The sequence below is a fragment of the Haemorhous mexicanus genome, chromosome 5, assembly GCF_027477595.1.
Source record: "Haemorhous mexicanus isolate bHaeMex1 chromosome 5, bHaeMex1.pri, whole genome shotgun sequence".
NCBI classification, from domain to species: Eukaryota; Metazoa; Chordata; class Aves; order Passeriformes; family Fringillidae; genus Haemorhous; species Haemorhous mexicanus.
In genome coordinates, this window is record NC_082345.1 from 17,410,402 (window position 1) to 17,434,971 (window position 24,570).

General features: G+C 54.6%; 4 protein-coding genes across 4 annotated transcripts; all 4 read left to right on the forward strand.

Moving 5' to 3' along the window:
* Positions 1-3,581: 3,581 nt before the first annotated feature.
* LOC132328031 (inositol 1,4,5-trisphosphate receptor-interacting protein-like 1) lies at positions 3,582-5,276 on the forward strand. The gene has a single exon (XM_059847819.1). The coding sequence runs from the start codon at positions 3,582-3,584 to the stop codon at positions 5,274-5,276; it is 1,695 nt and encodes a 564-aa protein (XP_059703802.1).
* Positions 5,277-8,872: 3,596 nt separating this feature from the next.
* On the forward strand, positions 8,873-10,567 carry LOC132328032 (inositol 1,4,5-trisphosphate receptor-interacting protein-like 1). Its single transcript, XM_059847820.1, has one exon. The coding sequence runs from the start codon at positions 8,873-8,875 to the stop codon at positions 10,565-10,567; it is 1,695 nt and encodes a 564-aa protein (XP_059703803.1).
* Positions 10,568-14,154: 3,587 nt separating this feature from the next.
* LOC132328033 (inositol 1,4,5-trisphosphate receptor-interacting protein-like 1) lies at positions 14,155-15,849 on the forward strand. The gene has a single exon (XM_059847821.1). The coding sequence runs from the start codon at positions 14,155-14,157 to the stop codon at positions 15,847-15,849; it is 1,695 nt and encodes a 564-aa protein (XP_059703804.1).
* A 3,591-nt stretch (positions 15,850-19,440) lies between these two features.
* Positions 19,441-21,135, forward strand: LOC132328034 (inositol 1,4,5-trisphosphate receptor-interacting protein-like 1). Its single transcript, XM_059847822.1, has one exon. The coding sequence runs from the start codon at positions 19,441-19,443 to the stop codon at positions 21,133-21,135; it is 1,695 nt and encodes a 564-aa protein (XP_059703805.1).
* The last annotated feature ends 3,435 nt before the right edge of the window (positions 21,136-24,570 follow it).

Genomic DNA, 24,570 nt, shown 5'->3' on the forward strand with positions numbered 1-24,570 from the left:
TTCTCCTGCACAGAGCTGTGCTTGTGAGCCTCGCGCCTGGCGGCAGAGGACCAGCTCTCAGCAGGTGGGAAAAGAGGGGAGAACGTGGGCTCCGGAGAGGGAAGGGAAAACGCTGCGTGGCAGCACTGTGCCATCAGCAGCAGCAGCAGTGTCGTCTCAACAGCCTCCCCGGCACTGCCTCCGGCGATCACCTGATTGGCTACAAAGATCAAGGATCACACAAGAGGAGACGCTCTTACTCGCCCACCTCTCTCTTTGAGTCCCTTTTCCCCCCGAGAGCTTCACCTTGTGCAAAGAAGCCGATCTCAGAAGGCCTGACGAGGGAATGTTTGAAAGGACCACTGGTGGCATCATTTGCTTCAGGGGTGCTCCAGGCAGGTCTTCGCGCCGTGCACCACAAAGGATTGCGTTCGGGTCGAGCTTCTTGACTCTGTCTGGGGAGAGAGACTCCCGGGCAATGTTTGGGATCCGTCAGTGGACGGTGTTTCTCCTTGTTCCCGCATGGGAATCCTTCAGGTCAGCATTGTAGCAACTGTGTTGGAGCTGACCTGATATTTTGTATACGTAAAGATCTAGACTGTTAATGTGGATCCATCTATCTATGTATCTATGTATCTATGTAACTATCTGTCTATCTATCTATCTGTCTATCTGTCTGTCTATCTATGTATCTATCTATGTATACATAAGATATGCTAGAAAGGTTATCAATTATCGTATATAATAGTAAAATCTACTAAAAGCCAATAGAATAATATAAATAGTATCAAGGGTACGAATGATGTAACTATGATATCATGGTAAGAAATGATTCTGTAGAGTCAAATATGTAATTTTGGTTTTAGAATAGCACATAGCCAGTATTTAGTGTCACTCTAAGTTGCAATACATACTAACGCTCTTAGGGCATTTATATCTGGAAAAGATTTTCATAAAATTGATACCTTTATAACATACATAACTATTATACCGTTACATATCGCACGTAGGAATTGTTTGTAATGTAGAAGTAAGGCCATAGATCGTGTCTCTGTCTGCTGGGGACAAAGCATTGTGCTCTGTAGTTAGTGCTTTTAGGAGTAGCAACTTAGAAAGTTCGTGGCTCTTGATTCAATAAACTACAGTATTCCAGAAGCTAGATTGTGCAAGACTTTATTGTAATCTCAGCCAGGCCTATAGTAGAGGTTAAAGTCACAAGTTGCGAATCTGGGCTTGTGAAGAATCTCCTTGAAATTAGCCAAACTTGCAGTGCTGAATTGGTTCTAATCAGAAATTAGGCCCAGCTGCCCTCGGCCCCTGTGATCACAGGCTGCCAGAAGAGCCTGCCTTGGAAGGGTCCTTAAAAATGGTCTGGCTGCAACCTTGCTGCCAAGGGCAGGGAGACCTTCCACTAGGCCCGGTTGCTCCAAGCCCCGCCCAGCCTGGCCTGCAACACTGCCCGGGATGGGGCAGCCTCAGCTGCTGTGGGCAGCAGCGTGGGCCAGGGCCTCAGCAGCCTGAGAGGCAAGAATGTCTTGCGCATCTCCAGCCCAAGCCTGCCCGCTGTCGGTGGGAAGCCACTGGGCCTGGTGCTGTCCCTGCAGGCCCTTGTCCACACCACAGCCCCTCCCAGGTCCCTGCTGGGCCTGGTGCAGGGACTGAAAGGCCGCAGGAAGGTGCCCCCGGAGAAGGCCTTGGAGAGCACTTGGGGCCAGGAGTGCCGCCATGAGGGCAGCAAGCAGCGCCTGGTGTGGCCGTCGGGACGGGAGGCCACAGGGCGGGCGCTGAGGCCCTGCCAGCTGGAGCTGGGAGCTCTGGAGTGCGGCTGGCAGAGAGCCGTGGGGGATCCGTGCAGCGGCAAGGACACGGGCTTCTAGATGTGCTAGAAAGCAGAGGAGAGCTGGAGAGTGGGCACTGAAGGAGCAGGGCGTCTCCCTGTGTGGAAAAAAACTTCACGACGCCAGGGGTTACGTGCAGGAAAGACACAGAGGAGTCCTGTAATGTTATTGGAATAAAGGGAGAGGCCAAGGGACATTTGCCGTGGGGTGTCTGGATTTGTTGAGACCCAGGACAAGGGCGCAGCCTCCTTTTTGTATCCTAATTCCCAGGTCCATCGCCCTCTTTCTTCTCCCACTGCCTGAGGTACTCGGAAGGTACAAGACTTGCCGAATTGCCTACTGTACGGAACCCCTCTGTCCCTTTGATTGCGGAGGCCGGAATGGGACCATACACACACACCAAGGTTCATGCACAGCAACCAGCTTGCATTGAGTGCTCTCTTCCTTTGTAGATCTGAATGTCTGCCTGCTCAATCCATCCGTATTGGTTGAACCAGTTGCCACCCGGTCAAACAGCCAATAGCTGCTGGCGTCCCCCAACGGTCCGGGCCTGCTCCCCAGTGGTCCACACTGGTTCCGTTTTATAATTAAAGTACTTACAGGATTACCTCTGTTTCCGTTATAAAACGAGGATGAAATAAAACCCTGAGGCCTTCAGGCCAGCTGCTCCCTCTGTTTTATATCTTTATAACCCCGCAGAAGGCACAGGAAGGGAAGGAGTGGCGCTGGGGTCACCCACCCTCTATGTATAAAGGCGCCGTTCCCCCTGTCTAGAGCTTAATGCTGGTGCTGATGGGGTTGAGCATTTGTAGCTAGGAATCAGGGGGAAGGCCAACAACACCAGCCTGTGACTCTTAGATGGCGGTTCGTCACTGCAGTCCGTGTAGCTGTGCCAGTTTATGCACAGAAGGACAGACCAATCTATCCGGAACCGGTCGCCCAAAATACGTCTTTGGAATGCAGAGCATCTGGTAATTGTGCTGGGAAACACTTTCTGCAGCAGAAAAAATGAGCGCTCTCCCACAGGTGCTTGTGGGGCAGCAAGAGGATGCTGTCATGCTCATCCTTCAGAAAAGCAGCGAGCCTGAAACCAAAGGGCACCTTTTAGAGACTCGGAGATTTAGCTGAAGCTCAGCGTGGAGTCAAGGCTTAGACTCCGTGATGCTCAAGGCTGCCTCCCAACGTTGATATCTATGAGATTGCCAGTGGAGGGCAGCTGATAAGAAGGACAAGAGAAGGACCAAGAGAGGTTCTTTGAAGAAGATTCGCTCAAAGGCTGCCTTAACCAGCACCCCAGGGCCCCTCCGACAGTCCGAGCTGGGGTGGGGACAAAGGGCGGGGCTGGGCTGGCTGCGGTGTACTGTGACATCCATGACATCATGGGGCCATGTCACAATTGGGGGCAGCTATGCAAGGCCCCAGCAGGTGACGCTGGCCCCGTATTGCTTGGGCAAGCGGTGAGTGCACACGTGGCGGGGAGGCCGGGCTGGGGACAAGGGCCGGGGCAGAAACGCTGCACCCGGGGCTGGCTTTTCCTCCTGCATCCAGGAGCAGCCCCTCATGGCACAGCCTTGGGCAGGGCACCCTGCCGCTGCTGCCGCTGCTGCTGCTGGGGCAGCGGAACGGGCCTGGCTGCTTGCCAGCTCTCTGGGGTCCTGTCCTTCCTGCTCCCAGATCCCTGGGATTCCCGTCGCTGCTGCCCCCGGTGCCAGCTGCCTCCCTCACAGCCCCTCTCAAGGCCTTCTCTCCACCCTCCTGCAGACCATGGATACCTGGGTGTTGTGGCTCTTGCTCTTGCAAATTGCTGTCCCGTACCCACAGCCCGTGGGTGATGGCTTGGACGAGGTGACACGTCTGCGAACGGAGGTGCGTGCCAAGCTCCGGGAAGAGGAGACGATTGGTCTGGAGCGGGAGGTGGAGCAGCTGGTCCTGAAGCAGGGTGCCTGGGCCTGGGGAGACCTGCTCTGCTCTGCCTGGCAGCACTGGCAGGTCTGGGCTCTTGCTGGGCTCCTGCTCCTTCTCCTGGCACTGTGGTATTGGGGGAGGAAAAGGAGCCTGAGGAGAGAGGAGCGTGAAGAAGGACATGGTGGTGGGAATGAAGAGGGAGTCGAAATTGCGGATGCAAATGAAGAAGATGTCGGAAATGAAGAGGAAGGAGACAGTGACCTGGATGGGGAGGAAAGCGACAGTGATGACGGCCGGGCCCAGGAGGTCGACAATGCTGCTGCTAATGAAGAACGTGATGGTGCTGCGAATGAAGTTGGCCATGAGGCTGCAAATGCAGCAAACGCCAATGATGCTGGAAATGAAGTGGAACAATACCGCCATCGTGCCGATAACTTTGGAAGGATCGTGATGGAGCGCATACAGTGGCCTGTGCAGGACCTGCAGGAAGGATGCACGTGGACAAGAACCCTGATGGAGCATTTTGCAATTTACTTTCGACGGGTCTTGTCCAACAGTTTCTATCCGGTGCTGCAAGGAGCTATCGGGGTGGGCAGTGCCTTCGAAGGTTGGAGTCCCCGTGAGCAGGATGTTGTGTACCAGGTGCTCATACCCATGACACCTCCTCGAGGGCACAGCTTCCACCTAGAGCTGGGCACTGCAGGGCAGAGGCGCCTGAGGAACTTCCACGTCCGCGTGCAGCAGGAGTGCACCTGCACCAGGGAGCAGCAGGATAAGAACATGCTGTGCTTCCTGCACCACCCTGAGGAGGAGCTCAGGAGGTGTCAGGATCCCAGCCTCCTTCATACCCTGTGCACGGGCTCCTACCTGGACGTAGAGAAAACTGCCCGCTGGTTCTACCAACTGGTGAGAGCAATCTGGCCGGCTTTGCTTGAGTCACACCGTTGGCATTTAGTGCTGCTGCCCTCCAGACGCTCTTGCCAGTTGAAGGTGACCAACGGCAGAGAAAGCTACCGGATCGAGCTGCTGTTTGGGGTGCGGCAAGGCAACTCAGACGTCTTTGTCAGCAGTCAGCCGAGGCAAGCCCACACCTCAAGCACAATCTGGCCGGAGAGCTACGCCGTGGCCGAGATGAAGTTCTTCAGGTACATCGCCAGGCGGGCCCCCCCTGACAGCTTGCACCTGAAATGCCTGCAGTTCTTCACTCGTCTTCAGCTGGGCTTGGGCTTCTCCACCTATACCATCAAGACCATTGTCATGCACATGCTGAGCGTCTTACCCGCGTCACAGTGGCGCAGGAGGCATTTTGTGAGGCGGCTGATGGATATCAGCGAGAGCCTGCGCACATGTGTGGAAATGAGACACCTCAATCACTTCATTGTGGGCAACCAGAGGCTTCCTCAGGGGATCAGCTTGCCCCCAGAGGTCCTAATGGCCCGGTCACGCAATCTCTTCCACGACCTGGAGATGGATCCGGTTGCCCACTCCCAGGCAGTGAGCCAGTACGTGGATCTGCACCACTGGCTCAAACGAATCCTTAAAAATGAGCAGTGAAAGAGGTTCTCCTGCACAGAGCTGTGCTTGTGAGCCTCGCGCCTGGCGGCAGAGGACCAGCTCTCAGCAGGTGGGAAAAGAGGGGAGAACGTGGGCTCCGGAGAGGGAAGGGAAAACGCTGCGTGGCAGCACTGTGCCATCAGCAGCAGCAGCAGCAGCAGCAGTGTCGTCTCAACAGCCTCCCCGGCACTGCCTCCGGCGATCACCTGATTGGCTACAAAGATCAAGGATCACACAAGAGGAGACGCTCTTACTCGCCCACCTCTCTCTTTGAGTCCCTTTTCCCCCCGAGAGCTTCACCTTGTGCAAAGAAGCCGATCTCAGAAGGCCTGACGAGGGAATGTTTGAAAGGACCACTGGTGGCATCATTTGCTTCAGGGGTGCTCCAGGCAGGTCTTCGCGCCGTGCACCACAAAGGATTGCGTTCGGGTCGAGCTTCTTGACTCTGTCTGGGGAGAGAGACTCCCGGGCAATGTTTGGGATCCGTCAGTGGACGGTGTTTCTCCTTGTTCCCGCATGGGAATCCTTCAGGTCAGCATTGTAGCAACTGTGTTGGAGCTGACCTGATATTTTGTATACGTAAAGATCTAGACTGTTAATGTGGATCCATCTATCTATGTATCTATGTATCTATGTAACTATCTGTCTATCTATCTATCTGTCTATCTGTCTGTCTATCTATGTATCTATCTATGTATACATAAGATATGCTAGAAAGGTTATCAATTATCGTATATAATAGTAAAATCTACTAAAAGCCAATAGAATAATATAAATAGTATCAAGGGTACGAATGATGTAACTATGATATCATGGTAAGAAATGATTCTGTAGAGTCAAATATGTAATTTTGGTTTTAGAATAGCACATAGCCAGTATTTAGTGTCACTCTAAGTTGCAATACATACTAACGCTCTTAGGGCATTTATATCTGGAAAAGATTTTCATAAAATTGATACCTTTATAACATACATAACTATTATACCGTTACATATCGCACGTAGGAATTGTTTGTAATGTAGAAGTAAGGCCATAGATCGTGTCTCTGTCTGCTGGGGACAAAGCATTGTGCTCTGTAGTTAGTGCTTTTAGGAGTAGCAACCTAGAAAGTTCGTGGCTCTTGATTCAATAAACTACAGTATTCCAGAAGCTAGATTGTGCAAGACTTTATTGTAATCTCAGCCAGGCCTATAGTAGAGGTTAAAGTCACAAGTTGCGAATCTGGGCTTGTGAAGAATCTCCTTGAAATTAGCCAAACTTGCAGTGCTGAATTGGTTCTAATCAGAAATTAGGTCCAGCTGCCCTCGGCCCCTGTGATCACAGGCTGCCAGAAGAGCCTGCCTTGGAAGGGTCCTTAAAAATGGTCTGGCTGCAACCTTGCTGCCAAGGGCAGGGAGACCTTCCGCTAGGCCCGGTTGCTCCAAGCCCCGCCCAGCCTGGCCTGCAACACTGCCCGGGATGGGGCAGCCTCAGCTGCTGTGGGCAGCAGCGTGGGCCAGGGCCTCAGCAGCCTGAGAGGCAAGAATGTCTTGCGCATCTCCAGCCCAAGCCTGCCCGCTGTCGGTGGGAAGCCACTGGGCCTGGTGCTGTCCCTGCAGGCCCTTGTCCACACCACAGCCCCTCCCAGGTCCCTGCTGGGCCTGGTGCAGGGACTGAAAGGCCGCAGGAAGGTGCCCCCGGAGAAGGCCTTGGAGAGCACTTGGGGCCAGGAGTGCCGCCATGAGGGCAGCAAGCAGGGCCTGGTGTGGCCGTCGGGACGGGAGGCCACAGGGCGGGCGCTGAGGCCCTGCCAGCTGGAGCTGGGAGCTCTGGAGTGCGGCTGGCAGAGAGCCGTGGGGGATCCGTGCAGCGGCAAGGACACGGGCTTCTAGATGTGCTAGAAAGCAGAGGAGAGCTGGAGAGTGGGCACTGAAGGAGCAGGGCGTCTCCCTGTGTGGAAAAAAACTTCACGACGCCAGGGGTTACGTGCAGGAAAGACACAGAGGAGTCCTGTAATGTTATTGGAATAAAGGGAGAGGCCAAGGGACATTTGCCGTGGGGTGTCTGGATTTGTTGAGACCCAGGACAAGGGCGCAGCCTCCTTTTTGTATCCTAATTCCCAGGTCCATCGCCCTCTTTCTTCTCCCACTGCCTGAGGTACTCGGAAGGTACAAGACTTGCCGAATTGCCTACTGTACGGAACCCCTCTGTCCCTTTGATTGCGGAGGCCGGAATGGGACCATACACACACACCAAGGTTCATGCACAGCAACCAGCTTGCATTGAGTGCTCTCTTCCTTTGTAGATCTGAATGTCTGCCTGCTCAATCCATCCGTATTGGTTGAACCAGTTGCCACCCGGTCAAACAGCCAATAGCTGCTGGCGTCCCCCAACGGTCCGGGCCTGCTCCCCAGTGGTCCACACTGGTTCCGTTTTATAATTAAAGTACTTACAGGATTACCTCTGTTTCCATTATAAAACGAGGATGAAATAAAACCCTGAGGCCTTCAGGCCAGCTGCTCCCTCTGTTTTATATCTTTATAACCCCGCAGAAGGCACAGGAAGGGAAGGAGTGGCGCTGGGGTCACCCACCCTCTATGTATAAAGGCGCCGTTCCCCCTGTCTAGAGCTTAATGCTGGTGCTGATGGGGTTGAGCATTTGTAGCTAGGAATCAGGGGGAAGGCCAACAACACCAGCCTGTGACTCTTAGATGGCGGTTCGTCACTGCAGTCCGTGTAGCTGTGCCAGTTTATGCACAGAAGGACAGACCAATCTATCCGGAACCGGTCGCCCAAAATACGTCTTTGGAATGCAGAGCATCTGGTAATTGTGCTGGGAAACACTTTCTGCAGCAGAAAAAATGAGCGCTCTCCCACAGGTGCTTGTGGGGCAGCAAGAGGATGCTGTCATGCTCATCCTTCAGAAAAGCAGCGAGCCTGAAACCAAAGGGCACCTTTTAGAGACTCGGAGATTTAGCTGAAGCTCAGCGTGGAGTCAAGGCTTAGACTCCGTGATGCTCAAGGCTGCCTCCCAACGTTGATATCTATGAGATTGCCAGTGGAGGGCAGCTGATAAGAAGGACAAGAGAAGGACCAAGAGAGGTTCTTTGAAGAAGATTCGCTCAAAGGCTGCCTTAACCAGCACCCCAGGGCCCCTCCGACAGTCCGAGCTGGGGTGGGGACAAAGGGCGGGGCTGGGCTGGCTGCGGTGTACTGTGACATCCATGACATCATGGGGCCATGTCACAATTGGGGGCAGCTATGCAAGGCCCCAGCAGGTGACGCTGGCCCCGTATTGCTTGGGCAAGCGGTGAGTGCACACGTGGCGGGGAGGCCGGGCTGGGGACAAGGGCCGGGGCAGAAACGCTGCACCCGGGGCTGGCTTTTCCTCCTGCATCCAGGAGCAGCCCCTCATGGCACAGCCTTGGGCAGGGCACCCTGCCGCTGCTGCCGCTGCTGCTGCTGGGGCAGCGGAACGGGCCTGGCTGCTTGCCAGCTCTCTGGGGTCCTGTCCTTCCTGCTCCCAGATCCCTGGGATTCCCGTCGCTGCTGCCCCCGGTGCCAGCTGCCTCCCTCACAGCCCCTCTCAAGGCCTTCTCTCCACCCTCCTGCAGACCATGGATACCTGGGTGTTGTGGCTCTTGCTCTTGCAAATTGCTGTCCCGTACCCACAGCCCGTGGGTGATGGCTTGGACGAGGTGACACGTCTGCGAACGGAGGTGCGTGCCAAGCTCCGGGAAGAGGAGACGATTGGTCTGGAGCGGGAGGTGGAGCAGCTGGTCCTGAAGCAGGGTGCCTGGGCCTGGGGAGACCTGCTCTGCTCTGCCTGGCAGCACTGGCAGGTCTGGGCTCTTGCTGGGCTCCTGCTCCTTCTCCTGGCACTGTGGTATTGGGGGAGGAAAAGGAGCCTGAGGAGAGAGGAGCGTGAAGAAGGACATGGTGGTGGGAATGAAGAGGGAGTCGAAATTGCGGATGCAAATGAAGAAGATGTTGGAAATGAAGAGGAAGGAGACAGTGACCTGGATGGGGAGGAAAGCGACAGTGATGACGGCCAGGCCCAGGAGGTCGACAATGCTGCTGCGAATGAAGAACGTGATGGTGCTGCGAATGAAGTTGGCCATGAGGCTGCAAATGCAGCAATCGCCAATGATGTTGGAAATGAAGTGGAACAATACCGCCATCGTGCCGATAACTTTGGAAGGATCGTGATGGAGCGCATACAGTGGCCTGTGCAGGACCTGCAGGAAGGATGCACGTGGACAAGAAACCTGATGGAGCATTTTGCAATTTACTTTCGACGGGTCTTGTCCAACAGTTTCTATCCGGTGCTGCAAGGAGCTATCGGGGTGGGCAGTGCCTTCGAAGGTTGGAGTCCCCGTGAGCAGGATGTTGTGTACCAGGTGCTCATACCCATGACACCTCCTCGAGGGCACAGCTTCCACCTAGAGCTGGGCACTGCAGGGCAGAGGCGCCTGAGGAACTTCCACGTCCGCGTGCAGCAGGAGTGCACCTGCACCAGGGAGCAGCAGGATAAGAACATGCTGTGCTTCCTGCACCACCCTGAGGAGGAGCTCAGGAGGTGTCAGGATCCCAGCCTCCTTCATACCCTGTGCACGGGCTCCTACCTGGACGTGGAGAAAACTGCCCGCTGGTTCTACCAACTGGTGAGAGCAATCTGGCCGGCTTTGCTTGAGTCACACCGTTGGCATTTAGTGCTGCTGCCCTCCAGACGCTCTTGCCAGTTGAAGGTGACCAACGGCAGAGAAAGCTACCGGATCGAGCTGCTGTTTGGGGTGCGGCAAGGCAACTCAGACGTCTTTGTCAGCAGTCAGCCGAGGCAAGCCCACACCTCAAGCACAATCTGGCCGGAGAGCTACGCCGTGGCCGAGATGAAGTTCTTCAGGTACATCGCCAGGCGGGCCCCCCCTGACAGCTTGCACCTGAAATGTCTGCAGTTCTTCACTCGTCTTCAGCTGGGCTTGGGCTTCTCCACCTATACCATCAAGACCATTGTCATGCACATGCTGAGCGTCTTACCCGCGTCACAGTGGCGCAGGAGGCATTTTGTGAGGCGGCTGATGGATATCAGCGAGAGCCTGCGCACATGTGTGGAAATGAGACACCTCAATCACTTCATTGTGGGCAACCAGAGGCTTCCTCAGGGGATCAGCTTGCCCCCAGAGGTCCTAATGGCCCGGTCACGCAATCTCTTCCACGACCTGGAGATGGATCCGGTTGCCCACTCCCAGGCAGTGAGCCAGTACGTGGATCTGCACCACTGGCTCAAACGAATCCTTAAAAATGAGCAGTGAAAGAGGTTCTCCTGCACAGAGCTGTGCTTGTGAGCCTCGCGCCTGGCGGCAGAGGACCAGCTCTCAGCAGGTGGGAAAAGAGGGGAGAACGTGGGCTCTGGAGAGGGAAGGGAAAACGCTGCGTGGCAGCACTGTGCCATCAGCAGCAGCAGCAGTGTCGTCTCAACAGCCTCCCCGGCACTGCCTCCGGCGATCACCTGATTGGCTACAAAGATCAAGGATCACACAAGAGGAGACGCTCTTACTCGCCCACCTCTCTCTTTGAGTCCCTTTTCCCCCCGAGAGCTTCACCTTGTGCAAAGAAGCCGATCTCAGAAGGCCTGACGAGGGAATGTTTGAAAGGACCACTGGTGGCATCATTTGCTTCAGGGGTGCTCCAGGCAGGTCTTCGCGCCGTGCACCACAAAGGATTGCGTTCGGGTCGAGCTTCTTGACTCTGTCTGGGGAGAGAGACTCCCGGGCAATGTTTGGGATCCGTCAGTGGACGGTGTTTCTCCTTGTTCCCGCATGGGAATCCTTCAGGTCAGCATTGTAGCAACTGTGTTGGAGCTGACCTGATATTTTGTATACGTAAAGATCTAGACTGTTAATGTGGATCCATCTATCTATGTATCTATGTATCTATGTAACTATCTGTCTATCTATCTATCTGTCTATCTGTCTGTCTATCTATGTATCTATCTATGTATACATAAGATATGCTAGAAAGGTTATCAATTATCGTATATAATAGTAAAATCTACTAAAAGCCAATAGAATAATATAAATAGTATCAAGGGTACGAATGATGTAACTATGATATCATGGTAAGAAATGATTCTGTAGAGTCAAATATGTAATTTTGGTTTTAGAATAGCACATAGCCAGTATTTAGTGTCACTCTAAGTTGCAATACATACTAACGCTCTTAGGGCATTTATATCTGGAAAAGATTTTCATAAAATTGATACCTTTATAACATACATAACTATTATACCGTTACATATCGCACGTAGGAATTGTTTGTAATGTAGAAGTAAGGCCATAGATCGTGTCTCTGTCTGCTGGGGACAAAGCATTGTGCTCTGTAGTTAGTGCTTTTAGGAGTAGCAACCTAGAAAGTTCGTGGCTCTTGATTCAATAAACTACAGTATTCCAGAAGCTAGATTGTGCAAGACTTTATTGTAATCTCAGCCAGGCCTATAGTAGAGGTTAAAGTCACAAGTTGCGAATCTGGGCTTGTGAAGAATCTCCTTGAAATTAGCCAAACTTGCAGTGCTGAATTGGTTCTAATCAGAAATTAGGTCCAGCTGCCCTCGGCCCCTGTGATCACAGGCTGCCAGAAGAGCCTGCCTTGGAAGGGTCCTTAAAAATGGTCTGGCTGCAACCTTGCTGCCAAGGGCAGGGAGACCTTCCGCTAGGCCCGGTTGCTCCAAGCCCCGCCCAGCCTGGCCTGCAACACTGCCCGGGATGGGGCAGCCTCAGCTGCTGTGGGCAGCAGCGTGGGCCAGGGCCTCAGCAGCCTGAGAGGCAAGAATGTCTTGCGCATCTCCAGCCCAAGCCTGCCCGCTGTCGGTGGGAAGCCACTGGGCCTGGTGCTGTCCCTGCAGGCCCTTGTCCACACCACAGCCCCTCCCAGGTCCCTGCTGGGCCTGGTGCAGGGACTGAAAGGCCGCAGGAAGGTGCCCCCGGAGAAGGCCTTGGAGAGCACTTGGGGCCAGGAGTGCCGCCATGAGGGCAGCAAGCAGGGCCTGGTGTGGCCGTCGGGACGGGAGGCCACAGGGCGGGCGCTGAGGCCCTGCCAGCTGGAGCTGGGAGCTCTGGAGTGCGGCTGGCAGAGAGCCGTGGGGGATCCGTGCAGCGGCAAGGACACGGGCTTCTAGATGTGCTAGAAAGCAGAGGAGAGCTGGAGAGTAGGCACTGAAGGAGCAGGGCGTCTCCCTGTGTGGAAAAAAACTTCACGACGCCAGGGGTTACGTGCAGGAAAGACACAGAGGAGTCCTGTAATGTTATTGGAATAAAGGGAGAGGCCAAGGGACATTTGCCGTGGGGTGTCTCGATTTGTTGAGACCCAGGACAAGGGCGCAGCCTCCTTTTTGTATCCTAATTCCCAGGTCCATCGCCCTCTTTCTTCTCCCACTGCCTGAGGTACTCGGAAGGTACAAGACTTGCCGAATTGCCTACTGTACGGAACCCCTCTGTCCCTTTGATTGCGGAGGCCGGAATGGGACCATACACACACACCAAGGTTCATGCACAGCAACCAGCTTGCATTGAGTGCTCTCTTCCTTTGTAGATCTGAATGTCTGCCTGCTCAATCCATCCGTATTGGTTGAACCAGTTGCCACCCGGTCAAACAGCCAATAGCTGCTGGCGTCCCCCAACGGTCCGGGCCTGCTCCCCAGTGGTCCACACTGGTTCCGTTTTATAATTAAAGTACTTACAGGATTACCTCTGTTTCCGTTATAAAACGAGGATGAAATAAAACCCTGAGGCCTTCAGGCCAGCTGCTCCCTCTGTTTTATATCTTTATAACCCCGCAGAAGGCACAGGAAGGGAAGGAGTGGCGCTGGGGTCACCCACCCTCTATGTATAAAGGCGCCGTTCCCCCTGTCTAGAGCTTAATGCTGGTGCTGATGGGGTTGAGCATTTGTAGCTAGGAATCAGGGGGAAGGCCAACAACACCAGCCTGTGACTCTTAGATGGCGGTTCGTCACTGCAGTCCGTGTAGCTGTGCCAGTTTATGCACAGAAGGACAGACCAATCTATCCGGAACCGGTCGCCCAAAATACGTCTTTGGAATGCAGAGCATCTGGTAATTGTGCTGGGAAACACTTTCTGCAGCAGAAAAAATGAGCGCTCTCCCACAGGTGCTTGTGGGGCAGCAAGAGGATGCTGTCATGCTCATCCTTCAGAAAAGCAGCGAGCCTGAAACCAAAGGGCACCTTTTAGAGACTCGGAGATTTAGCTGAAGCTCAGCGTGGAGTCAAGGCTTAGACTCCGTGATGCTCAAGGCTGCCTCCCAACGTTGATATCTATGAGATTGCCAGTGGAGGGCAGCTGATAAGAAGGACAAGAGAAGGACCAAGAGAGGTTCTTTGAAGAAGATTCGCTCAAAGGCTGCCTTAACCAGCACCCCAGGGCCCCTCCGACAGTCCGAGCTGGGGTGGGGACAAAGGGCGGGGCTGGGCTGGCTGCGGTGTACTGTGACATCCATGACATCATGGGGCCATGTCACAATTGGGGGCAGCTATGCAAGGCCCCAGCAGGTGACGCTGGCCCCGTATTGCTTGGGCAAGCGGTGAGTGCACACGTGGCGGGGAGGCCGGGCTGGGGACAAGGGCCGGGGCAGAAACGCTGCACCCGGGGCTGGCTTTTCCTCCTGCATCCAGGAGCAGCCCCTCATGGCACAGCCTTGGGCAGGGCACCCTGCCGCTGCTGCCGCTGCTGCTGCTGGGGCAGCGGAACGGGCCTGGCTGCTTGCCAGCTCTCTGGGGTCCTGTCCTTCCTGCTCCCAGATCCCTGGGATTCCCGTCGCTGCTGCCCCCGGTGCCAGCTGCCTCCCTCACAGCCCCTCTCAAGGCCTTCTCTCCACCCTCCTGCAGACCATGGATACCTGGGTGTTGTGGCTCTTGCTCTTGCAAATTGCTGTCCCGTACCCACAGCCCGTGGGTGATGGCTTGGACGAGGTGACACGTCTGCGAACGGAGGTGCGTGCCAAGCTCCGGGAAGAGGAGACGATTGGTCTGGAGCGGGAGGTGGAGCAGCTGGTCCTGAAGCAGGGTGCCTGGGCCTGGGGAGACCTGCTCTGCTCTGCCTGGCAGCACTGGCAGGTCTGGGCTCTTGCTGGGCTCCTGCTCCTTCTCCTGGCACTGTGGTATTGGGGGAGGAAAAGGAGCCTGAGGAGAGAGGAGCGTGAAGAAGGACATGGTGGTGGGAATGAAGAGGGAGTCGAAATTGCGGATGCAAATGAAGAAGATGTCGGAAATGAAGAGGAAGGAGACAGTGACCTGGATGGGGAGGAAAGCGACAGTGATGACGGCCGGGCCCAGGAGGTCGACAATGCTGCTGCGAATGAAGAACGTGATGGTGCTGCGAATGAAGTTGGCCATGAGGCTGCAAATGCAGCAAACGCCAATGATGCTGGAAATGAAGTGGAACAATACCGCCATCGTGCCGATAACTTTGGAAGGATCGTGATGGAGCGCATACAGTGGCCTGTGCAGGACCTGCAGGAAGGATGCACGTGGACAAGAACCCTGATGGAGCATTTTGCAATTTACTTTCGACGGGTCTTGTCCAACAGTTTCTATCCGGTGCTGCAAGGAGCTATCGGGGTGGGCAGTGCCTTCGAAGGTTGGAGTCCCCGTGAGCAGGATGTTGTGTACCAGGTGCTCATACCCATGACACCTCCTCGAGGGCACAGCTTCCACCTAGAGCTGGGCACTGCAGGGCAGAGGCGCCTGAGGAACTTCCACGTCCGCGTGCAGCAGGAGTGCACCTGCACCAGGGAGCAGCAGGATAAGAACATGCTGTGCTTCCTGCACCACCCTGAGGAGGAGCTCAGGAGGTGTCAGGATCCCAGCCTCCTTCATACCCTGTGCACGGGCTCCTACCTGGACGTAGAGAAAACTGCCCGCTGGTTCTACCAACTGGTGAGAGCAATCTGGCCGGCTTTGCTTGAGTCACACCGTTGGCATTTAGTGCTGCTGCCCTCCAGACGCTCTTGCCAGTTGAAGGTGACCAACGGCAGAGAAAGCTACCGGATCGAGCTGCTGTTTGGGGTGCGGCAAGGCAACTCAGACGTCTTTGTCAGCAGTCAGCCGAGGCAAGCCCACACCTCAAGCACAATCTGGCCGGAGAGCTACGCCGTGGCCGAGATGAAGTTCTTCAGGTACATCGCCAGGCGGGCCCCCCCTGACAGCTTGCACCTGAAATGCCTGCAGTTCTTCACTCGTCTTCAGCTGGGCTTGGGCTTCTCCACCTATACCATCAAGACCATTGTCATGCACATGCTGAGCGTCTTACCCGCGTCACAGTGGCGCAGGAGGCATTTTGTGAGGCGGCTGATGGATATCAGCGAGAGCCTGCGCACATGTGTGGAAATGAGACACCTCAATCACTTCATTGTGGGCAACCAGAGGCTTCCTCAGGGGATCAGCTTGCCCCCAGAGGTCCTAATGGCCCGGTCACGCAATCTCTTCCACGACCTGGAGATGGATCCGGTTGCCCACTCCCAGGCAGTGAGCCAGTACGTGGATCTGCACCACTGGCTCAAACGAATCCTTAAAAATGAGCAGTGAAAGAGGTTCTCCTGCACAGAGCTGTGCTTGTGAGCCTCGCGCCTGGCGGCAGAGGACCAGCTCTCAGCAGGTGGGAAAAGAGGGGAGAACGTGGGCTCCGGAGAGGGAAGGGAAAACGCTGCGTGGCAGCACTGTGCCATCAGCAGCAGCAGCAGTGTCGTCTCAACAGCCTCCCCGGCACTGCCTCCGGCGATCACCTGATTGGCTACAAAGATCAAGGATCACACAAGAGGAGACGCTCTTACTCGCCCACCTCTCTCTTTGAGTCCCTTTTCCCCCCGAGAGCTTCACCTTGTGCAAAGAAGCCGATCTCAGAAGGCCTGACGAGGGAATGTTTGAAAGGACCACTGGTGGCATCATTTGCTTCAGGGGTGCTCCAGGCAGGTCTTCGCGCCGTGCACCACAAAGGATTGCCTTCGGGTCGAGCTTCTTGACTCTGTCTGGGGAGAGAGACTCCCGGGCAATGTTTGGGATCCGTCAGTGGACGGTGTTTCTCCTTGTTCCCGCATGGGAATCCTTCAGGTCAGCATTGTAGCAACTGTGTTGGAGCTGACCTGATATTTTGTATACGTAAAGATCTAGACTGTTAATGTGGATCCATCTATCTATGTATCTATGTATCTATGTAACTATCTGTCTATCTATCTATCTGTCTATCTGTCTGTCTATCTATGTATCTATCTATGTATACATAAGATATGCTAGAAAGGTTATCAATTATCGTATATAATAGTAAAATCTACTAAAAGCCAATAGAATAATATAAATAGTATCAAGGGTACGAATGATGTAACTATGATATCATGGTAAGAAATGATTCTGTAGAGTCAAATATGTAATTTTGGTTTTAGAATAGCACATAGCCAGTATTTAGTGTCACTCTAAGTTGCAATACATACTAACGCTCTTAGGGCATTTATATCTGGAAAAGATTTTCATAAAATTGATACCTTTATAACATACATAACTATTATACCGTTACATATCGCACGTAGGAATTGTTTGTAATGTAGAAGTAAGGCCATAGATCGTGTCTCTGTCTGCTGGGGACAAAGCATTGTGCTCTGTAGTTAGTGCTTTTAGGAGTAGCAACCTAGAAAGTTCGTGGCTCTTGATTCAATAAACTACAGTATTCCAGAAGCTAGATTGTGCAAGACTTTATTGTAATCTCAGCCAGGCCTATAGTAGAGGTTAAAGTCACAAGTTGCGAATCTGGGCTTGTGAAGAATCTCCTTGAAATTAGCCAAACTTGCAGTGCTGAATTGGTTCTAATCAGAAATTAGGTCCAGCTGCCCTCGGCCCCTGTGATCACAGGCTGCCAGAAGAGACTGCCTTGGAAGGGTCCTTAAAAATGGTCTGGCTGCAACCTTGCTGCCAAGGGCAGGGAGACCTTCCACTAGGCCCGGTTGCTCCAAGCCCCGCCCAGCCTGGCCTGCAACACTGCCCGGGATGGGGCAGCCTCAGCTGCTGTGGGCAGCAGCGTGGGCCAGGGCCTCAGCAGCCTGAGAGGCAAGAATGTCTTGCGCATCTCCAGCCCAAGCCTGCCCGCTGTCGGTGGGAAGCCACTGGGCCTGGTGCTGTCCCTGCAGGCCCTTGTCCACACCACAGCCCCTCCCAGGTCCCTGCTGGGCCTGGTGCAGGGACTGAAAGGCCGCAGGAAGGTGCCCCCGGAGAAGGCCTTGGAGAGCACTTGGGGCCAGGAGTGCCGCCATGAGGGCAGCAAGCAGGGCCTGGTGTGGCCGTCGGGACGGGAGGCCACAGGGCGGGCGCTGAGGCCCTGCCAGCTGGAGCTGGGAGCTCTGGAGTGCGGCTGGCAGAGAGCCGTGGGGGATCCGTGCAGCGGCAAGGACACGGGCTTCTAGATGTGCTAGAAAGCAGAGGAGAGCTGGAGAGTGGGCACTGAAGGAGCAGGGCGTCTCCCTGTGTGGAAAAAAACTTCACGACGCCAGGGGTTACGTGCAGGAAAGACACAGAGGAGTCCTGTAATGTTATTGGAATAAAGGGAGAGGCCAAGGGACATTTGCCGTGGGGTGTCTGGATTTGTTGAGACCCAGGACAAGGGCGCAGCCTCCTTTTTGTATCCTAATTCCCAGGTCCATCGCCCTCTTTCTTCTCCCACTGCCTGAGGTACTCGGAAGGTACAAGACTTGCCGAATTGCCTACTGTACGGAACCCCTCTGTCCCTTTGATTGCGGAGGCCGGAATGGGACCATACACACACACCAAGGTTCATGCACAGCAACCAGCTTGCATTGAGTGCTCTCTTCCTTTGTAGATCTGAATGTCTGCCTGCTCAATCCATCCGTATTGGTTGAACCAGTTGCCACCCGGTCAAACAGCCAATAGCTGCTGGCGTCCCCCAACGGTCCGGGCCTGCTCCCCAGTGGTCCACACTGGTTCCGTTTTATAATTAAAGTACTTACAGGATTACCTCTGTTTCCGTTATAAAACGAGGATGAAATAAAACCCTGAGGCCTTCAGGCCAGCTGCTCCCTCTGTTTTATATCTTTATAACCCCGCAGAAGGCACAGGAAGGGAAGGAGTGGCGCTGGGGTCACCCACCCTCTATGTATAAAGGCGCCGTTCCCCCTGTCTAGAGCTTAATGCTGGTGCTGATGGGGTTGAGCATTTGTAGCTAGGAATCAGGGGGAAGGCCAACAACACCAGCCTGTGACTCTTAGATGGCGGTTCGTCACTGCAGTCCGTGTAGCTGTGCCAGTTTATGCACAGAAGGACAGACCAATCTATCCGGAACCGGTCGCCCAAAATACGTCTTTGGAATGCAGAGCATCTGGTAATTGTGCTGGGAAACACTTTCTGCAGCAGAAAAAATGAGCGCTCTCCCACAGGTGCTTGTGGGGCAGCAAGAGGATGCTGTCATGCTCATCCTTCAGAAAAGCAGCGAGCCTGAAACCAAAGGGCACCTTTTAGAGACTCGGAGATTTAGCTGAAGCTCAGCGTGGAGTCAAGGCTTAGACTCCGTGATGCTCAAGGCTGCCTCCCAACGTTGATATCTATGAGATTGCCAGTGGAGGCTGGTAAGCTGATAAGAAGGACAAGAGAAGGACCAAGAGAGGTTCTTTGAAGAAGATTCGCTCAAAGGCTGCCTTAACCAGCACCCCAGGGCCCCTCCGACAGTCCGAGCTGGGGTGGGGACAAAGGGCGGGGCTGGGCTGGCTGCGGTGTACTGTGACATCCATGACATCATGGGGCCATGTCACAATTGGGGGCAGCTATGCAAGGCCCCAGCAGGTGACGCTGGCCCCGTATTGCTTGGGCAAGCGGTGAGTGCACACGTGGCGGGGAGGCCGGGCTGGGGACAAGGGCCGGGGCAGAAACGCTGCACCCGGGGCTGGCTTTTCCTCCTGCATCCAGGAGCAGCCCCTCATGGCACAGCCTTGGGCAGGGCACCCTGCCGCTGCTGCCGCTGCTGCTGCTGGGGCAGCGGAACGGGCCTGGCTGCTTGCCAGCTCTCTGGGGTCCTGTCCTTCCTGCTCCCAGATCCCTGGGATTCCCGTCGCTGCTGCCCCCGGTGCCAGCTGCCTCCCTCACAGCCCCTCTCAAGGCCTTCTCTCCACCCTCCTGCAGACCATGGATACCTGGGTGTTGTGGCTCTTGCTCTTGCAAATTGCTGTCCCGTACCCACAGCCCGTGGGTGATGGCTTGGACGAGGTGACACGTCTGCGAACGGAGGTGCGTGCCAAGCTCCGGGAAGAGGAGACGATTGGTCTGGAGCGGGAGGTGGAGCAGCTGGTCCTGAAGCAGGGTGCCTGGGCCTGGGGAGACCTGCTCTGCTCTGCCTGGCAGCACTGGCAGGTCTGGGCTCTTGCTGGGCTCCTGCTCCTTCTCCTGGCACTCTGGTATTGGGGGAGGAAAAGGAGCCTGAGGAGAGAGGAGCGTGAAGAAGGACATGGTGGTGGGAATGAAGAGGGAGTCGAAATTGTGGATGCAAATGAAGAAGATGTCGGAAATGAAGAGGAAGGAGACAGTGACCTGGATGGGGAGGAAAGCGACAGTGATGACGGCCGGGCCCAGGAGGTCGACAATGCTGCTGCGAATGAAGAACGTGATGGTGCTGCGAATGAAGTTGGCCATGAGGCTGCAAATGCAGCAAACGCCAATGATGCTGGAAATGAAGTGGAACAATACCGCCATCGTGCCGATAACTTTGGAAGGATCGTGATGGAGCGCATACAGTGGCCTGTGCAGGACCTGCAGGAAGGATGCACGTGGACAAGAACCCTGACGGAGCATTTTGCAATTTACTTTCGACGGGTCTTGTCCAACAGTTTCTATCCGGTGCTGCAAGGAGCTATCGGGGTGGGCAGTGCCTTCGAAGGTTGGAGTCCCCGTGAGCAGGATGTTGTGTACCAGGTGCTCATACCCATGACACCTCCTCGAGGGCACAGCTTCCACCTAGAGCTGGGCACTGCAGGGCAGAGGCGCCTGAGGAACTTCCACGTCCGCGTGCAGCAGGAGTGCACCTGCACCAGGGAGCAGCAGGATAAGAACATGCTGTGCTTCCTGCACCACCCTGAGGAGGAGCTCAGGAGGTGTCAGGATCCCAGCCTCCTTCATACCCTGTGCACGGGCTCCTACCTGGACGTGGAGAAAACTGCCCGCTGGTTCTACCAACTGGTGAGAGCAATCTGGCCGGCTTTGCTTGAGTCACACCGTTGGCATTTAGTGCTGCTGCCCTCCAGACGCTCTTGCCAGTTGAAGGTGACCAACGGCAGAGAAAGCTACCGGATCGAGCTGCTGTTTGGGGTGCGGCAAGGCAACTCAGACGTCTTTGTCAGCAGTCAGCCGAGGCAAGCCCACACCTCAAGCACAATCTGGCCGGAGAGCTACGCCGTGGCCGAGATGAAGTTCTTCAGGTACATCGCCAGGCGGGCCCCCCCTGACAGCTTGCACCTGAAATGCCTGCAGTTCTTCACTCGTCTTCAGCTGGGCTTAGGCTTCTCCACCTATACCATCAAGACCATTGTCATGCACATGCTGAGCGTCTTACCCTCGTCACAGTGGCGCAGGAGGCATTTTGTGAGGCGGCTGATGGATATCAGCGAGAGCCTGCGCACATGTGTGGAAATGAGACACCTCAATCACTTCATTGTGGGCAACCAGAGGCTTCCTCAGGGGATCAGCTTGCCCCCAGAGGTCCTAATGGCCCGGTCACGCAATCTCTTCCACGACCTGGAGATGGATCCGGTTGCCCACTCCCAGGCAGTGAGCCAGTACGTGGATCTGCACCACTGGCTCAAACGAATCCTTAAAAATGAGCAGTGAAAGAGGTTCTCCTGCACAGAGCTGTGCTTGTGAGCCTCGCGCCTGGCGGCAGAGGACCAGCTCTCAGCAGGTGGGAAAAGAGGGGAGAACGTGGGCTCCGGAGAGGGAAGGGAAAACGCTGCGTGGCAGCACTGTGCCATCAGCAGCAGCAGCAGTGTCGTCTCAACAGCCTCCCCGGCACTGCCTCCGGCGATCACCTGATTGGCTACAAAGATCAAGGATCACACAAGAGGAGACGCTCTTACTCGCCCACCTCTCTCTTTGAGTCCCTTTTCCCCCCGAGAGCTTCACCTTGTGCAAAGAAGCCGATCTCAGAAGGCCTGACGAGGGAATGTTTGAAAGGACCACTGGTGGCATCATTTGCTTCAGGGGTGCTCCAGGCAGGTCTTCGCGCCGTGCACCACAAAGGATTGCCTTCGGGTCGAGCTTCTTGACTCTGTCTGGGGAGAGAGACTCCCGGGCAATGTTTGGGATCCGTCAGTGGACGGTGTTTCTCCTTGTTCCCGCATGGGAATCCTTCAGGTCAGCATTGTAGCAACTGTGTTGGAGCTGACCTGATATTTTGTATACGTAAAGATCTAGACTGTTAATGTGGATCCATCTATCTATGTATCTATGTATCTATGTAACTATCTGTCTATCTATCTGTCTATCTGTCTATCTACCTATCTATCTATGTATACATAAGATATGCTAGAAAGGTTATCAATTATCGTATATAATAGTAAAATCTACTAAAAGCCAATAGAATAATATAAATAGTATCAAGGGTACGAATGATGTAACTATGATATCATGGTAAGAAATGATTCTGTAGAGTCAAATATGTAATTTTGGTTTTAGAATAGCACATAGCCAGTATTTAGTGTCACTCTAAGTTGCAATACATACTAACGCTCTTAGGGCATTTATATCTGGAAAAGATTTTCATAAAATTGATACCTTTATAACATACATAACTATTATACCGTTACATATCGCACGTAGGAATTGTTTGTAATGTAGAAGTAAGGCCATAGATCGTGTCTCTGTCTGCTGGGGACAAAGCATTGTGCTCTGTAGTTAGTGCTTTTAGGAGTAGCAACCTAGAAAGTTCGTGGCTCTTGATTCAATAAACTACAGTATTCCAGAAGCTAGATTGTGCAAGACTTTATTGTAATCTCAGCCAGGCCTATAGTAGAGGTTAAAGTCACAAGTTGCGAATCTGGGCTTGTGAAGAATCTCCTTGAAATTAGCCAAACTTGCAGTGCTGAATTGGTTCTAATCAGAAATTAGGCCCAGCTGCCCTCGGCCCCTGTGATCACAGGCTGCCAGAAGAGCCTGCCTTGGAAGGGTCCTTAAAAATGGTCTGGCTGCAACCTTGCTGCCAAGGGCAGGGAGACCTTCCGCTAGGCCCGGTTGCTCCAAGCCCCGCCCAGCCTGGCCTGCAACACTGCCCGGGATGGGGCAGCCTCAGCTGCTGTGGGCAGCAGCGTGGGCCAGGGCCTCAGCAGCCTGAGAGGCAAGAATGTCTTGCGCATCTCCAGCCCAAGCCTGCCCGCTGTCGGTGGGAAGCCACTGGGCCTGGTGCTGTCCCTGCAGGCCCTTGTCCACACCACAGCCCCTCCCAGGTCCCTGCTGGGCCTGGTGCAGGGACTGAAAGGCCGCAGGAAGGTGCCCCCGGAGAAGGCCTTGGAGAGCACTTGGGGCCAGGAGTGCCGCCATGAGGGCAGCAAGCAGGGCCTGGTGTGGCCGTCGGGACGGGAGGCCACAGGGCGGGCGCTGAGGCCCTGCCAGCTGGAGCTGGGAGCTCTGGAGTGCGGCTGGCAGAGAGCCGTGGGGGATCCGTGCAGCGGCAAGGACACGGGCTTCTAGATGTGCTAGAAAGCAGAGGAGAGCTGGAGAGTGGGCACTGAAGGAGCAGGGCGTCTCCCTGTGTGGAAAAAAACTTCACGACGCCAGGGGTTACGTGCAGGAAAGACACAGAGGAGTCCTGTAATGTTATTGGAATAAAGGGAGAGGCCAAGGGACATTTGCCGTGGGGTGTCTGGATTTGTTGAGACCCAGGACAAGGGCGCAGCCTCCTTTTTGTATCCTAATTCCCAGGTCCATCGCCCTCTTTCTTCTCCCACTGCCTGAGGTACTCGGAAGGTACAAGACTTGCCGAATTGCCTACTGTACGGAACCCCTCTGTCCCTTTGATTGCGGAGGCCGGAATGGGACCATACACACACACCAAGGTTCATGCACAGCAACCAGCTTGCATTGAGTGCTCTCTTCCTTTGTAGATCTGAATGTCTGCCTGCTCAATCCATCCGTATTGCTTGAACCAGTTGCCACCCGGTCAAACAGCCAATAGCTGCTGGCGTCCCCCAACGGTCCGGGCCTGCTCCCCAGTGGTCCACACTGGTTCCGTTTTATAATTAAAGTACTTACAGGATTACCTCTGTTTCCGTTATAAAACGAGGATGAAATAAAACCCTGAGGCCTTCAGGCCAGCTGCTCCCTCTGTTTTATATCTTTATAACCCCGCAGAAGGCACAGGAAGGGAAGGAGTGGCGCTGGGGTCACCCACCCTCTATGTATAAAGGCGCCGTTCCCCCTGTCTAGAGCTTAATGCTGGTGCTGATGGGGTTGAGCATTTGTAGCTAGGAATCAGGGGGAAGGCCAACAACACCAGCCTGTGACTCTTAGATGGCGGTTCATCACTGCAGTCCGTGTAGCTGTGCCAGTTTATGCACAGAAGGACAGACCAATCTATCCGGAACCGGTCGCCCAAAATACGTCTTTGGAATGCAGAGCATCTGGTAATTGTGCTGGGAAACACTTTCTGCAGCAGAAAAAATGAGCGCTCTCCCACAGGTGCTTGTGGGGCAGCAAGAGGATGCTGTCATGCTCATCCTTCAGAAAAGCAGCGAGCCTGAAACCAAAGGGCACCTTTTAGAGACTCGGAGATTTAGCTGAAGCTCAGCGTGGAGTCAAGGCTTAGACTCCGTGATGCTCAAGGCTGCCTCCCAACGTTGATATCTATGAGATTGCCAGTGGAGGCTGGTAAGCTGATAAGAAGGACAAGAGAAGGACCAAGAGAGGTTCTTTGAAGAAGATTCGCTCAAAGGCTGCCTTAACCAGCACCCCAGGGCCCCTCCGACAGTCCGAGCTGGGGTGGGGACAAAGGGCGGGGCTGGGCTGGCTGCGGTGTACTGTGACATCCATGACATCATGGGGCCATGTCACAATTGGGGGCAGCTATGCAAGGCCCCAGCAGGTGACGCTGGCCCCGTATTGCTTGGGCAAGCGGTGAGTGCACACGTGGCGGGGAGGCCGGGCTGGGGACAAGGGCCGGGGCAGAAACGCTGCACCCGGGGCTGGCTTTTCCTCCTGCATCCAGGAGCAGCCCCTCATGGCACAGCCTTGGGCAGGGCACCCTGCCGCTGCTGCCGCTGCTGCTGCTGGGGC

Bases quoted from the DNA above. Each gene is read 5' to 3' on its own strand.
- LOC132328033 (XM_059847821.1), top strand. From the start codon at position 14,155: ATGGATACCTGGGTGTTGTGGCTCTTGCTCTTGCAAATTGCTGTCCCG.
- LOC132328032 (XM_059847820.1), top strand. From the start codon at position 8,873: ATGGATACCTGGGTGTTGTGGCTCTTGCTCTTGCAAATTGCTGTCCCG.
- LOC132328034 (XM_059847822.1), top strand. From the start codon at position 19,441: ATGGATACCTGGGTGTTGTGGCTCTTGCTCTTGCAAATTGCTGTCCCG.
- LOC132328031 (XM_059847819.1), top strand. From the start codon at position 3,582: ATGGATACCTGGGTGTTGTGGCTCTTGCTCTTGCAAATTGCTGTCCCG.